General features: G+C 30.9%; 1 protein-coding gene and 2 long non-coding RNA genes across 3 annotated transcripts; 1 reads left to right on the forward strand and 2 right to left on the reverse strand.

Annotated features, from left to right (window-relative positions):
- Nucleotides 1-2,744: 2,744 nt before the first annotated feature.
- On the reverse strand, nt 2,745-6,624 carry LOC148282905 (chymotrypsin-elastase inhibitor ixodidin-like). The gene is made up of 2 exons (XM_088224331.1): nt 6,500-6,624; nt 2,745-3,046 (listed from the first exon to the last, which is right to left on the reverse strand). The coding sequence occupies exons 1-2, from the start codon at nt 6,561-6,563 to the stop codon at nt 2,787-2,789; spliced, it is 324 nt and encodes a 107-aa protein (XP_088080457.1). The 5' UTR covers nt 6,564-6,624; the 3' UTR covers nt 2,745-2,786.
- Nucleotides 6,625-7,757: 1,133 nt separating this feature from the next.
- LOC148282906 (uncharacterized) lies at nt 7,758-12,735 on the reverse strand. Its single transcript, XR_015821991.1, has 2 exons — nt 12,611-12,735; nt 7,758-9,912 (listed from the first exon to the last, which is right to left on the reverse strand). It is a non-coding gene; the product is annotated as an uncharacterized LOC148282906 (long non-coding RNA).
- A 346-nt stretch (nt 12,736-13,081) lies between these two features.
- LOC148282907 (uncharacterized) lies at nt 13,082-15,487 on the forward strand. The gene is made up of 2 exons (XR_015821988.1): nt 13,082-13,220; nt 14,640-15,487. It is a non-coding gene; the product is annotated as an uncharacterized LOC148282907 (long non-coding RNA).
- The last annotated feature ends 622 nt before the right edge of the window (nt 15,488-16,109 follow it).

Raw genomic sequence — 16,109 nt, forward strand, 5'->3', positions numbered from 1 at the left:
GTTGTTTAAACAACTTAGAACTATTTTGTTATACAAAAAAAATATTTGGGTTTTTCTCATTTACCCAAAATTCTTTGATTTTGGACCATTTCCAACGAGTTGCATAACTCACCATGAGAAAATGGGAATTAAGTTGGGTTGGAATGGGGTTCTAACCTCCGAACCCTGAGTCCACAATGCTAGTCACGAGACCACACACCGATTGAATTATTAATTTAGTAAAACACGTGTTTTAATTTCAAGTAAAACGAATAAATAAACTTTAATAATAAAGAAAAGATATTACAAATGTTGCATTTTCAGTCATTTTATTTTTTCCTTTCCGCACCTGGTAGTCCATAGGGGACTGCATTGGTTCACCAACTGCAGAGTATCTTGATCGCAGTGGGTGCCAGGATAGGGGCCATGAAATATTTTAGTGAAAAAACACTTAAATAAATATCTCATGTCGACCACGTTGGGAATCGAAATCGAGACCTCTTGCTTGGTAGACAAATGCACCGACAATTTGACGGAGTGGTGGATTTTTTTTTAGTTGATCGTTATAATATTGCCATAATTTTTAGGAATATTAATGTGTAGACGTATTAGGAATTTTACGATTAGCTAATCGAAAAATACTTTTCAGACATTACAGCTGCATTCAATTAGCTGTGCCACGTTTTATTTTTGTGCCACGGCGTATTATTTTCATATTTCAAACATCAGCTTTATAGTCGAACATTGAAACAAATTTTAGTCTGTAATATTTTTTTAATGTCTCGCAGACATTTTTTTTTGTAAATTTACTTACTAACATACTGGTCAATGAACTAGAGCGGGAGCGTTTCCAAAACTTAGACAAACACTTTTAAAATCAACAGGATGTTGTTTTTAAAACGGTATGTTGAATTAAAAACAAATGTGCTAGCCTTTTTCGAAAATTTGCTTTGGATTAGAGGGTTGTGCATATGAAAAAAATACAATGGTTTAAGAAAATGTAATATATTGATTTATTTTAACACAAGCACATTTTTTATTTATAATAATATTTTGTGTTCATTATTTTCGGCGAACTAAATAAAAAGGCAAGTTTTCTGCCACCATTATCGATATAATTTATTTTTGGAAGCAACACGTTAATAAATAAATATATGATATTTTCTCAACTGAATATTTCTGTTTTCCTCTAATCCAAGGGGGTTTTTAAAAGACATAGCGCATTTTTTGACTAAAATAAAGTATTTAGGTTTTTTAAAGCAATATTATGCTTATTAAAAATGTGTCCGTATAAGTTTTGCAAACGCACTAGTACTAGATAATCGACCTTTACATGATTAGATCAAATGAAAAAATATATTCATTGACCAGTGTTTTTAATCCATCGCTTAGCATTGATGTAATTTTTTATAAAATTCGAATTCTCGGATTGTAATTATAAATATTACTTTTCTTTTAAATACAACTTTTATTTTTTTTTGGTTTCTATATTTTTTTCATTGGTAATTATTATGTCATAATAAGGGCATAGCCTTAAAAGTCATAATAAGTTGGTGAATGTGCAAACAAATGTAATTTGAAGTGAATAATTAGTTCAGCCGCTTCGATTTGCATTAAAAAAATCTTAGTACCTTCTTCGGTATAAGTATTTTAACTCTTTTTGCATTATATCGATTTATTTTTTATATTTTTTTTATTCTAGTAAAATGGCTATATAGTGCAGAGCCAATTCTACCAGATTAACATTAATACAAAACAAAATTTCATATTTGCAGCACTTATGGTGGTCTTAGCATATCTCGCCATCGCTCGAACAACGGTGAATGGATCCACCCTGCAGTGGCTTAGACAAGCGCATTATTAGAGCTTTTCAGGCGTTCCCATATGCTTTAGACTCTTTGGCGAAGTAGGGTAGCGAAAGTGTTTACCCGCCCAGCTGTAAACATTTCGGAAGCACTGCAGTACCTAGGCAGTCCGAATAATTGCCTGTATGAATTATTATACGTGACCCTTAATTTATTCCATGATGCTTGCGTATAATTGTTCCATAGTTCCGCTGTATACATGAACGTTAAATACGAAGTAAAGGTAATTTTCTTCACTTCGTTTCTGCACTGAAAAAGCGTCTTGCTAGCATAGAGGCCCTGAAATTGATAGCTCTTTTCTGTCTCTCTATGTCTTGATCATCTTTACAATCATCAGTTAGTATGTACCCGAGATACTTGACTTTTGCAATTACCGTTTAACTGTTGTTGTCCAGGAATACAGGTGGTGATGGGTGCACGAATTCAGAAAATGACCTTTTGTGTTTAAATATAAGTTTGGCAGATTTTTTGGCATTGTATATCATATTGTGGTCAATTGTATACTTTTCGCAAATGAGCAACAATATCATACTATTAATAAATGGAGTCAATAATACCATATCATCCGCATAACTAATATTATTAGCGCAGACGCCGTTAACATGACATCCGACTTTAGTTGAATTAAGGATTACGGTAAGGTCATCCATATATATATTAAAAAGTGCCGGAGACAGACAAACTCCTTATGAGTGAAACTTTCGTTCCGTGGTAGAGTAGCGAACCCTAGCTCAGAGGTAAAGGTTGCTTCCAGTACTATCATATCTTCATTTTTATTTATAGCACTATTACAAGTAACTTATTTAAAAGGACCCAAATGTATTTGAATTAAAATCTATTTAATACAGTGTTGTAAATCAATGTAAAAAGGTAAGATTGAAAATAAATATACATTAAATGTTCATTTGGCTAAAAGGTTCTAATTATTTATTGGTGAAATCATCAATTATGGTAATGGAAGTGGTACGATTTAGGTGCATCTGGTGGAGAGGTGACAACTTCAGAATGTTCGTCGCAATCTTTCTTGGGGATGCAAATTTTGAAGTCACTGCTGATCCATATCAAACCAGGTCTGCAAATACAGCCAGGGTAGCAGTCCGGAGAAGGGTTGCAACCCTCGGGACCTTTAGGCTCTACACAAGTCGGGGCACAGGGGTAGTTGTCACATTTGCTGTATACCTCACCCGGTCCGCAAATCTTTGCTAAAATGAAAAATAGTGTTTTAGTCAGTAAGCATTTTTTAAACATAATTGTTTTTCAGGAATTGTTTCGAATGAATTATTTAAGTTCAACAGAATTTACTAAACTTGTTTGTAGATATTTAGCAAAATCCATTGTTTATGGTTTCACTACCTTTTTTATGCAAAAATACATAACACAAAAACATATCTGTAAAATTCTCATAGAAAAATATTGGGTAAAACTGTTTTATTATTGGGTAAAACTGTTTTAACTATTATTATATAATGCTATTATTATATAATGTGTATTATTATATAATGTAGTTACTTCACATATGATTTTCTGTTTTTTTTTTTTTTTTTTATATTTTTATTATAAACCTTATTATGTTTAAAATTTGATTAACTTTTTATATTAATTTTTAAAGTTCTCGTATACTTTTTATTTCAAACTTTTGTTTTATCTAAACTTTTTTCTTTTTTAAATATTATGTTATATAATTTTTAGGCTTGATTATTGTTCCTTAGTTTTGAGTGCAAATATGTAGTTTAAAAAATATCAAACATTATATGTTTATATTATAAATTTGTAAAAGGCAAATATGCCGTGTATGTTAATAAAAAAAATAAATAAAAATAAAACTGTTTAATAACAAAAATGACCACGTATAATAATATACAAAATGCCTAAGTGTCACAAATGTATTTGTAGGATTTTATCGGTTGTTTTTGGTAGAGTTCCTATATCAGTTGGAGATAGCAGAAAAAACGAGATTGTGCTGTGATGTGTATTTATTATTATATTGAACAAAATACAGAACATGGTTATGAAGCGCGAAAGTCAAGGCGATAACTAAATTGAATTGCGCTATGATACTACGTCCCGTGGTCCTTTTATAGATTGTTTTATTTTGTTTTGGAAGTCTCAATGGCGAGGATGAAGTTGATACACTATAGATTGTCGCATTAGATTTGTTATTCGATTTCGTAATAAGAGTTGAAGTCCTGTTTGTAAAAAAAATTGGTCTTGCACCATATAATGGACACTGTTAAACATAAAATGCTGAGTTATTTTCTTCGGTCAACGCTCTAGATTTTCAGTAAAAAAATGTGTGTTATCGATCTATGGACGTTGTACCCACATATTTAAAAAATATAAAAAAACAGTTTGCATTTTAAATCTCAAACTACCTTTATCATCAAGTCGATTTAACATTTTGGATTTGTGTGGTTTTGTGAATAACGGATTCTGAAAACAATATCCGATCGATAACGTCATCCATGATTCTAATATCCAGATTTCACTGTACTTAGTACACTTTCACTTATTTATTTGACCAATTGGCGCTTTCATCCACTTACGGTCATCTTCAGGCTGGTAAACATTATGCAGAGTTAAAAACATTTATACAAAATAAAATTTTATCTTAGTACATTAAAAAAAAGCGATAGTTAAACACAATATACTTAAAATATTATTTTGATTTGTAAAAATGATCTCAACACTATAATATTTACCAGTCTGAAAATGCCCGTTAGAGAATAAAGGGGTTAATTGGTCAAATAATATTTGAATGACATGTGAAATATTAATTAAATAAATTGAACACTGGACAATACTCCTTAGAACTTTTTTCCTTTCCTTTGTGAGGACTCTTAAATTATCTTTGAATTTTTTTATTTTATTTATTTAGTTGAAAAAATAAAAATTTAAAAGAAAATAATAGTAATTAGAAGAATATTTTTATTTTATTTTATTTAGGAAACCAACATTCCTACATACATATTTATAGTAATCAAAGAGAAAAAAGTAAAAACTCAGAACCAGTAACAGATTTCCACAAAGTATACGAAGTTAGTAAAGAAAATATATTACATATTATATGGATATATATGAGTTTATACATACAAAAATGTTCGTGTACTCGTATATATTTTTTAATAACCAAAAAAAATACATTTTTTTTAAAAAAACAGTAAGTTATTGTTGGGATCAGGACAAGGATGCATGAAGAGAGGATGAAGTGTATCAAGTATTTTAATAATTTACATGCAAATTGTCGTTCCGCCGGGAACATCTGTTACCTGACACTGTGTAAATTGTTAAGGATATTAATAAAACAATTTACAGTTGGATTTAAAAAAAAAAAAATTGACAAGTAAAAGGAAAACTTTTAGTGTATTTTTCGGAAAAAAAATTGTGAACTAAACATAACATAAATCTTTGTCAAAACATAAATCTTGGTGAAAAGTAGTTTTAAAAAAAGAAAAATTACTGAACCCTTTTCTTGGCAATGTATTATATGATCTCATTTTTTTTCACTGCTTAAGCAGTTTGGTAAACCATATTTTTCATTATTAAGTGCACTATCAAAATTAATAATAAACTTTGATGGAAACAAAAAAAAAATTTGGGATTCCGAATCAACCATCAAATATTTAAAAAAATATTTTTCATTCTGCCAAGATGAGGGTTAACAGATATTGCCGGAAATATAAGCTTTTACCGAAGTACAATGGAATTCCACAAAGGATTGTCAATAAATTAAGGGGGTATTTCACCATCTCCTTGTAAAGCTTACATGTCCTACTAAATAGCGTTTAAGTTTAAAAATCCATTTTTCAATCTCTGTTTTTCGCAAAAAAATATAAATCTCATTTAAATCGTCGCTCAAGTTAACTAAAGATGTTTTCCCTGTTAAATTTCCATTTTAAAATAACGTCACTCGCGTTATAGCTACGAGTATGTTGGCTCTGCTCAAATTTTAATAGCGTTGAAAACCGTTTTAAATTGAAATAATTAAGTGTGAATCCAAGATTTTATATTGAATAAGGTTAGTATATCAAAAAATATAAAATATAATATAGTAAACTCGATTCGAGTTTAAATAAAAAAACGTTATCTCCACACGATTTCGTTACCAAGCAGAGTTTTAATAATTAACACCACAACTCCCAGTAATCATAATTAAGAAAGGAATACCATAGATACATAAACCTAGACGCCATAAAAAGTAGCCTTAATTATTGATTCTAATTTTCGATAACATTTAAAATACTGCGATACATCTAAAACTTACAAAAATTAGCAAAATTAAACGTAATATCTAAGGAATGACGGAGTTAGGTGTGCGCTGGAATGTGGATTTTGAAAGATCTGCGATTTTTGACAGGAAATGCATAGATTTTTACAGTTAGGGCTTTCCGCAGATGTGTCGCTAGACAAATGTCTTGATTTAAAATTACTCGAAAGATTGATTAAGCATTATTTCAATTGTGAAATTGGTTGGTTGCAAATATCATTTAAATTGAGTAGCTAATTTTAACGTACATTTTGTTAATCACGATTTACAAGGAGATGGTGAAATACCACCTTACTATTATAAATAGTTTGTAAAGGTAATGCAAGTATATAAATTAATAAGAAACTACATAAAATTAAAACGTTGGATGAGTACGATACAAAAATAATACCTCTAGATGCAAAGCATGTTTGGCTCACGAGCAAAAGACAAGAAACCACAAAAAGTACTTTCATTTTGATTTCTTTCAAAACCTTTCCAATCACAACAAGTTCTCGCACGTTTCACGGTGTGAACAAGAAAAATCTGAAAGACATCACCTTTTATACTAAGGTATACCATTGTTTTGAAAACAGTCATAACATGTTTATTATGCATAATATTCCGGCATTTAAATAAATATCAGCTATTTAAATAGTGATATATTTTTCGCTTGAAATTTGCAAGTTAAATACATTTTGGAACATAATAAATTTTCCGTGCAATAATTATTCTCAAAAGATGAATGACATAATGAACCGTGTGATGATACGTACAAAATTGCGTTGTTTACTTGAAATATGGTCTTATTTTGACGGTCTCAATAGTAGTGATGCACATAACTGCTGAATAATGTGTCATAACCTGTTATGAAAAATAACCGATTGTCGGGTTTCGCCTAAATAATAGTTTATGGTAAAAATTTTGGAATATTAGATAAGTTCTCACTGATTTATTGGTAAAATGTTTTATACATATTTACTAAACTTAAGTTATTTAAACAATAATATTAATTTTTATTAATTCTAATGGTGCATAGGGCACGGTACTGCTATACCAACTGTAGCGTAAATTAATCATTTTTATTGTATAAAGATAAGATGATCAGTCCAACGTTTCAGGTGGAAGTCCTGAGACTACGAAATATTCTATCGTAAACCACTTTTGTAAAAAAAAATTTTCATGTAAACCATGTCGGGAATCAAACCCGAGACCTCTTGCATGGTAGGCAAATGCACATTTAGTTTTTTAGACCAATAACCGGTTTTACCGATCTTGGGACTAAGTGCACCAATTATCAAATATTTTTCCAAATTTTCTCTAGTTGTGCATAAATTGCATACTTATTTCAATTCTTTCTCATTTATAAAACCTTGTAATATTAATAAATTCAATATATTTAATGGCAATAATAAGTTCTTCACCCTCGTGGTCGAATGGTTAGCGATTTGCCTACCATGCAAGAGGTCTGGTTTGATTTTCGACATGCCATGAAATATTTATGTTAAAAGGTTTATTTACACCGCAATATTTCATGGTAAGTCTGATCATCTTACCACCATTTAACAATAACATTTTGAAAGGGTGCCCTATGCACTGTTAGGTGCAAAAAAGGGGACTAATTATATTTTAAGTAAAAATAACTATTAATAAAAACACACTCAGAAAAACACCTTCAACTTTTTTTTATTTATTTATTTATTTTACAGAAACAAACAGTTGACAATGATATAATAGCATAAAAAAGTTACGGTTCAAAGACAGACCAGCAAAGTTTCTAAGTAAAAATCATACATATTAAATTGTGGTAAAACAAAAGGGTGTGTTTGTGTGTTTGTATGAGAGGAAGTGTAGAGATAAGGGTGTGGGTATTTGTGTGAGAGTAAGTGTTCAGGTGTGTGTAAGCGTGAGCATAATTAAATAGCAAGTGGGAGCGTATCGCAGCCAGAATGAATGAGTCTTCATTTATTTTTTAATAAATTAAGGGGCATGTTAAATATATCAATAGATGAAAAAAAAGCATTATAGTTTGAGCAAGAACGATAGAGGAAAGAGGGTTGTGCATAGTTTGTGCTACAGACTGACATATGGAATAAATGCTTATTTCTTGTCACGCGAAAGGGACATTGCGACTATTTTGGAGAGAAGGTTAAAATAGTCTACTTTATGATTTAATAATTTACATACATTGCATAATCCAGATATTATAGTGCGTCTATTTTCAAGAGTAAAAAATCTATTTTGTTTAGCACATTGGCTGTAAGTGCAAAACGTTTTATTGTTTTTATAATCTAGGTATTAATTTTTTTTTTGCCAAATATTTTCAATCCTTTCAATGTTTGCTATGTATTGTGGGCTCCACACAAGTTTTTACCCGCACATTTGTACATTTCGAAAACCTTTAATATGGTAAATTTCTTAACCATACCAGTTTGACAAAACTGGTAAAAAAGTAGATTTAAGTGTCTCCCTGACATTTATTTAAAAAAAAACATGTAATACCTATATGTCAGTGGAAATATGGCTAAATATATTTCACTTTTTTAGGCATATTCAGTTATACATATCAAAAGATTCATCTCGATGAGATACAAAATCTGGAAAAATGTGGTATGTATTCATTTTATAGCGTTAGAGATTTTTCTGATTCCGAAGATAGCAAATTAAGATATGTTACTTAACAACAAACATGACGTGACAACGGAAGTGACATTTTATCTTTAGAAATGGAATAATGATTGATAATTTATCTTGTTTTGTCAACCATTACTATAAATCTTATTGCATCGTCAGAGATTAAAATGAAAGAACTAATTGACCGAATAGATGCTGCTAGTTCAGATCTGGGACTCTCAATGAATGACTGCAGTTCTTTGGGCATATTTCCAGGAGAGATTCTGATAGCTTGGAGAAAACTATTCTCCTGGGAAGTGTCGAAGGGACAAGGTCGCGTGGACGTCAACCGACAAGATGGAGCGGTACAGTCACTGAGTTATCAGAATCATCACTGACGAATGCCTATAGAAGAGCACAAGACCGTTCCAGATGGAGGGAGACTGTTCACAGACGAGCCATGCCTGGAGTCAGGCGTAATCACCATCCTCAGACATGAGGCACGGATTGAAGACAGACTATATATCTAAAGATGCTATGTCTGTTAAAAGATGGCTATTTTACCATATTTATGGTATATTAAACATATCTGGTTTTGCCGTTTTTGTTCTTGATGGCTAAAAAACATGATAGATCAGAGATATCTGGAAATAATGAACTTTTTCTGCATTTAAAGTGTAAACACGCTATGGTGAAAAAAATCCCCCAGAAAAAAAAGTTGAATGCATCTACTGACATTAAAATGTTCACTAAAACTCAGATTTTTTAGAGACAATCACACTTCGAAATTTCTCTTATTCAAAATTTATAAAAAGGAACATATCATAATATACATAGTCATCCACTCATATAATTATTTTAGCGTTTTTGTGGGCCCATAGATCTGCGCTAGTAAAACGGAAATAAGTGGAGGGCTTATGACACGTCACTGTGCGCGTGTACACTGCTTGAGACTTCAATGATAAAAACTGCAGAACGTTGGTTCAGATTCTTGCGATTGTGGGGTGTCTACTTCATATCGACTGCAATCTTCGACAGGGATGCATACTCTAAAATCACTACTGAGCCAAATCATTGCAGGTTTGCAGATACAGCCCGGGTAACAGCCTGGAAAAGGATTGCATCCATCAGGACCCCCTGGCTCTAGGCAAGTAGGCCTGCAAGGGAAGTCATCGCATTGGCTGTATACTTCGTTGGGTCCGCAAATGGTTACTAAAAAAATAATTAATTAGGTTATTCTAATGTTTGTTACACGAGATTTCGAAGTGCGAATAATTAAGGCAATCGTATAAAGTACATAAGTATGGCAAAAATGTACATTCTATCAGTCATTCTATAGGCATAAATTTATCATTTTATAAATCATGGCACTTGATCATGATATCTCTGTGAGTGAAATATAACCTGGACGAGCATTTTCCACTCGATGTCTGCTCTCAGATAAACATTCTGAAAAATGATATCTAGTGGAGATAAGTCTACTCTGTTGTATAGTGATTGGTGCGGTCTGAGGTTCAAACCTCACTCTACCACAACTTGATTTTCATTTTCTAATAGTGAGTTATTTACAACTCGGTGAAAATGGACACCAAAATTGAAATATTTGGGTAAATTGCAAGAATGCTAAAATTTTATTTATTTTTTTAATAAAATAAGATATAATTTTATGATTTATTTATCTTTATATATATAATTCCTCTGTTCGTGTGATGTCACTGAACTCCTCCTAAACGGCTTCTAAAATCTTTAATCTAAGATGTAAAAAATAAGTAAGGATCATAAATGTTCTATTCATCGATCTATCAGGGTTGCATTTGAGGAGAATGCATTTACAAAAAAATGGAAAGATGTTGTTTTTTGTGAATAAAAAAAGTTTATTTTTGAATGTTTACGAACAGCATTTGTTTTTGTGGATCTCAATTAGATTCTTACTTTAAATTTCTACCCATTTATTTATTTTTACTGGATTTTTGGTGATACTAAAAAAATAATAAATTCAAAACTTAAAAAAATCGTATTCCTACATAAGTACACCCCTTTGTTGGTGAGAAGACCGGAGTCTGACGTTTGCAAAAAGAATGCCATATTTAAAAAAATATTTATTTTATGTTTAGGAATTCAACCATAAACACGTACCTAGGTACCTACATTAATTCCATATTTTTAAATATTAACCGTTTTTAATTCTGGAATTCAATCACAAACAAGAACCTAGGTACCCACTTATCAATGAAAAGTCTTTTTCCAAGCTAATACCAGGCAAGCCAACGTTCGGGCAGGACAACTTCTGTCGGGTCCGCTAGTTTGTTATATACGGCATAAGCCAATCGCAACCGTCATATAAAGAATCACACGTTCAAGAAACAAAAATAACATAAAACTTTGTAGGAAAGACAAACAGGGGTAATAAAATGATGAAATACAATATATTATTTAAAAACATGATCAGCTTACAAGACTTCGAGCTAACTCATGCCAGCCTATCTTCATCGCACACTGTGTGGTAATTAAAATTTCCAATATACTAATTAAGTTTCAATCAAATTGTGGTCTTGTGGTAGTGATGCGGACTCCGGATCCGATCCAACGACCGCTCATTACCATAACTTGAGTCAAATTGTATATTCTAATGTTTTGTTACAGAAAACTGTTTATAAAAGGGCACTCGCGCCATCATGCCATGTGTTATATCTAGTTTACGAATAAATTAAAGCATTTTCCGCAGTTTTTTTTGCTATAATATTCAATGGGCCTTACCCATAAACTTGATGTGAATTTATGCCTAGGCATAATGGTAGAATACGGATAGGAGTACCATCCTTATTATAGTGGTAGAATAAGGATGGGATGGGCATGCCTCTACCACTATGGCTTAACTTTATACCATGTTTATAAGTAAGGCCCTATTTGTTTTAATTATATTATCTCGTTACTTTTTTAGAAATATTTGGTAATTTATAAATATTTCTTAATCAATCCATAATAGTTCAGTCAGCCACAGCTGACTGCTATTTTTTTAAATTACTTTAAAAAAAAAATTAATGGCTTACTAACCATTATTTTCAATTACATGTATATTAAACATTTATGTTTATTTTGTGTGGTTTTTGTAGATTACTCCGAACGACAACAAAAAAGTGAGGTCCAAAGAGATAATATGTCTAGGTGACCGAGATCTTAATCAACCAAGTCGCAAAGAGCCGAAAACTGAGTCTGTATGGCCAGTAAAACGAGGCCCAGAGGGCCGATTACATGAGGCCCGGCTGAATTCTCTCGCACGTAGCCAGATCAGATTGTTCGTCGCTTTAGTTTGTTTTTGTCCAACAGACCATTTTTAGTGAGACTGTGTTTAGTTAGTGTACAGGAGTTCTGAGAAAGCCTTTATTTATTAAATTAAAATTTAAAAAATGTATTTTTAAAATTGTTTAAGGGTTTTTTTAACGAATTTTGGCCTAAGTTGTGGTCATTATTTATGCCTATTTCGTAAAAAATCTTTAAAGCTCAATTTCTGCAGATTCGTATTCTGGTCTGTGGGACCAAAACGAACTGATGTGATATGTTACTTGCTAGTTTTTATTATTATTAGTATTGATTTGAATTGTTTGAGCATCATCTAATGAATAAACATACGTAATAAAAAAGTCCTGCTTTAACTCAGGAAAATTCTAGCAAGTAAATAAAATAAAACAACCTGAAATAAAATACCCTCGTACATTGCAAAAAAGTGCAAAAAATATTATTTAAATCGGTTTATGATTAAAAATAATCGATTAATAAAATATTGAATTGTTTTAACTGATTAAATGTATCACTAATATAGGTCAACTGTTAGTAGGTAGATGAGATTTTATGGATACTTTCAATTAACATACTTTTAAAAAAATGGACATAAGAGAAATAAACAAAATACCTAATTCTCCAATGGCCACACATTTCGTGCTTACAAGCAGTAGACAGGCGGTTGTAAAAATGAAATTCATCTTGATTTTCAACATTCACAAATTTCTTACATCAGTTTTTTTCACGACATGAACCAGAAATATGTTAAAGACGTTACCTTTTATACATGTGTGAGTCATGTTATATGTGCACGAATTGTCAATATTAAAAATAATCAGCTATTCAAATAATTGACTAACTATTCAACAAAAAAAATGCACGCTTAATTACATATACAGAACATTGTTCTTTTATTCGAGAACATTTGAGACATAATGTTATGAAATTTTAATGTCAACACGCAAATACTTTTCCAAGGCACTACTGTGACAATATTTCGATGAATAAAAACTATGTACCATAATAATAAATTATCGTATTCAACGGATGCCTTGTACACAACAAATGGTGACACGTATTCAAAAGGTCCATTTTGTGCATGATTTCCTCCTGTTTCTGCTTTTATTTGCTTACACCACGGCTTACTTACCGCTCCTGGATTTGACGCTAGTAAATCCGAGCATAATAATATAAAACGGCAAAGTCGAAAAGTTCAAAAGTTCTTAAGGTCGTCGATCGAGGTGTGTTGACTTTTTTTACTAATCAGTCATTTTATTCTTTTACAGTTCTACGTGCGTAATTTTCGTGTTTTTGAGTGGCGTTTTTAACTTTATTATTTGGGTGAATATTTTATATTTCTGAATATTTTGTGTGGATCGCTTTACAGATCACATAACATTCACCGCCTTACCCGTAAAAACGTCCACACCTGTACATTTTATCGAAATCTTTCGAATTCTAAGGTGCTGCATTGTGTCGTTTAAAACGCCACCTTGTGATATTTTTTCTAAGTTCATACTTAAACAAAGATGTGCCAATAATTGATTAGACTTCGTAATTATATTTTTCGTCGCTAGATTAAGCCTGTCAACTAAAAAAATGTAAATGCCTAGACTTTCACATTCCTTAATAATTATTTTATATTAACATATTACAACAGAGATGAAGAACATTTAAGAGAAGGTAATATAGAAGTTCAGGCATCTACAGGGCTTATGACCTGTCAATGGCTGGTTTAAGTGGCCACTTTACACACTGTGTAACATTCACCATTCTGCCTATATTTGAACATCTATATTCCTTCAATTCTTTCATCTGTTGATGTTTGTGAAGTTAAAGAGCTGAAACCTTTATTTGTGCGGGTGAGATTCATCTAATTGAATTATTTCACCTACATACTAGGCAGCGCCTGAAAATATTTTTATTTTTTTAATTTCTATACTTCTTCATGGACCAGGTAATTTATAAACAATATTTTGAGTTTGTCCAAATTTTTGTAGGTAAGGACTGGATTCAACTCCCTGGGGAGCTGTTTATATTAATATATTACAACAGAGATGAAGAACATTTAAGAGAAGGTAATATAGAAGAATGGTGAATGTTACACAGTGTGTAAAGTGGCCACTTAAACCAGCCATTGATAGGTCATAAGCCCTGTAGATGCCTGAACTTCTATTTTACCTTCTCTTAAATGTTCTTCATCTCTGTTGTAATATGTTAATATAAACAGCTCCCCAGGGAGTTGAATCCAGTCCTTGCCTACAAAAATTTGGACAAACTCAAAATATTATTTTATATTTGTCTAGTACGTGAAAAGATTCAGTCAGATGAATCTCTTCACTGCAATAAAGGTTTCAGCTCTTTAACTTCACCGAATTCAACAAATAGAAGAGTTGAAGAAATATGATGTTCAAACATAGGCAAAATGGTGATTGTTACACAGTGTGTAAAGTGGCCACTTAAGCCAGCCAATGACAGGTTATAAGCCCTGTAAATGCCTAGACCCCCATATTCCCTTATTTAAGGTTTTTTCTATCCCTGTTGTAATTTGTTAGTCTTTAGAATTTATTATATATAAGAAATGAAAAAATGAAATGAAATGAAATTTATTTATTTATGTATTTCACAGTTTTAAAATGTACCGAGTTTCTTTGTTTCAGGTCCCGACTAGCTAAGAAATTCCTGTGTTTAGGAAGAGTCTTCTGTTTTACATGTGTTTTTTTTATTTCATTAAATGATGCTTAATAAATTCAAATAATAATAATAACATCAAAAAAATTCAATACAAATATAAATTAGAAAAAAAACCATTAATAGCTAAGAAATGAGACATAATTATTATAAATTAGAGAACATACCGATAATAATAAAAATTGAAACATAAATATAAATTTGAAAAAATGTCGTTTAATAAGTGAATTCGTACTTTTTTATATGAATACATTTACGATAGTTTTCGTTCTGTGTACTATTTACGTTAAATAAATACATTAATAAAAATATTATCTAAGATTAATAATACTAGGAAATTTTAATCACACTCCAATTTACATAAATTTTGCACTAACGGTACATTGACCTAAGGTCACGAGTCACGAATATAAATGCTCGATCCAAATGGATTCCCGATAGAATTCGAGTTCTGGTAAACTGGCGTAGAACTAATCTGATTCAAGGATTCATCTCGCGAGTAAACAAGGTCTAGATACTCTAGATAGGGGGCTAATTGAAACCCATAAGATTATGGTTATCCAGCACTCGGTTTGATCGCTACTTCCACGGGCCAAAGGATCCCCCTGATTGGAAATTCTGATTGGGAAATACTTTTTCAACTGAAGTGGATCGGAGACAGCGCTTTCAGACCTGCAACGTTCGTTTTTATTTACTTTGCGGTGGAAAATTTTAATTTGAAGCGTTGTAAAAACACTGTTAAGGACAAGTTCCTTGAATTCAAATCTAATTGCTTCTATACTGTGAAATAAACAATGATTTTGACAACAAAAAAAAACCGTTTTGATTTTAGAAACTACTTTATAACATAGAGTAGTGTTTTGTACAAAAAGATTACACGAATTAGAGAAAATACATTTTCCTTCTGAATTCAGCAAAAATTTTGTAAACAAATAAACTACTAATATTTTTTTATTAATAAACTTCATAAAAAGTACATGCTTTTGTAAAATTCTACACATATCTGCTTTTACACATCTAGTAAATGTTATCACTGTAACTCTCCATAAAAAGAGATTAACTCTTGTGATTGGAGAGTGACTTACGCTGTTTTAGTTGTTTATTTATAGGAGTTTGTATAATTTTAAATACGAGTACATAAAAAAGAAAAATAAAAACATAGGATATATAAAGAAAAAACAAAAAACAATAATATATTCATACTAATAAAAATTTAATGTTGTTTTTAAACGTGTTCAAAAAATTTCTTTAGATAATATATAAATTTATTTATTTATATATATGTTATTTTAAATAGTTTTTAGTTCATTGTCATATTTATTTCGTTTTTTCTCAAATAGCAAAAGGTATTTTTCAATGTAAAAGTAAGTAGATCTATCTTAAAGAATTTAAAAAAAAAAAAATCTTTTATTTTTAAATCTTAAATCATCTGAATCTAT

This window comes from Micrasema longulum, unplaced genomic scaffold (genome assembly GCF_059751315.1).
Source record: "Micrasema longulum isolate JH-2025_06_02 unplaced genomic scaffold, ASM5975131v1 h1tg000279l, whole genome shotgun sequence".
In the NCBI taxonomy this organism is placed as follows: domain Eukaryota; kingdom Metazoa; phylum Arthropoda; class Insecta; order Trichoptera; family Brachycentridae; genus Micrasema; species Micrasema longulum.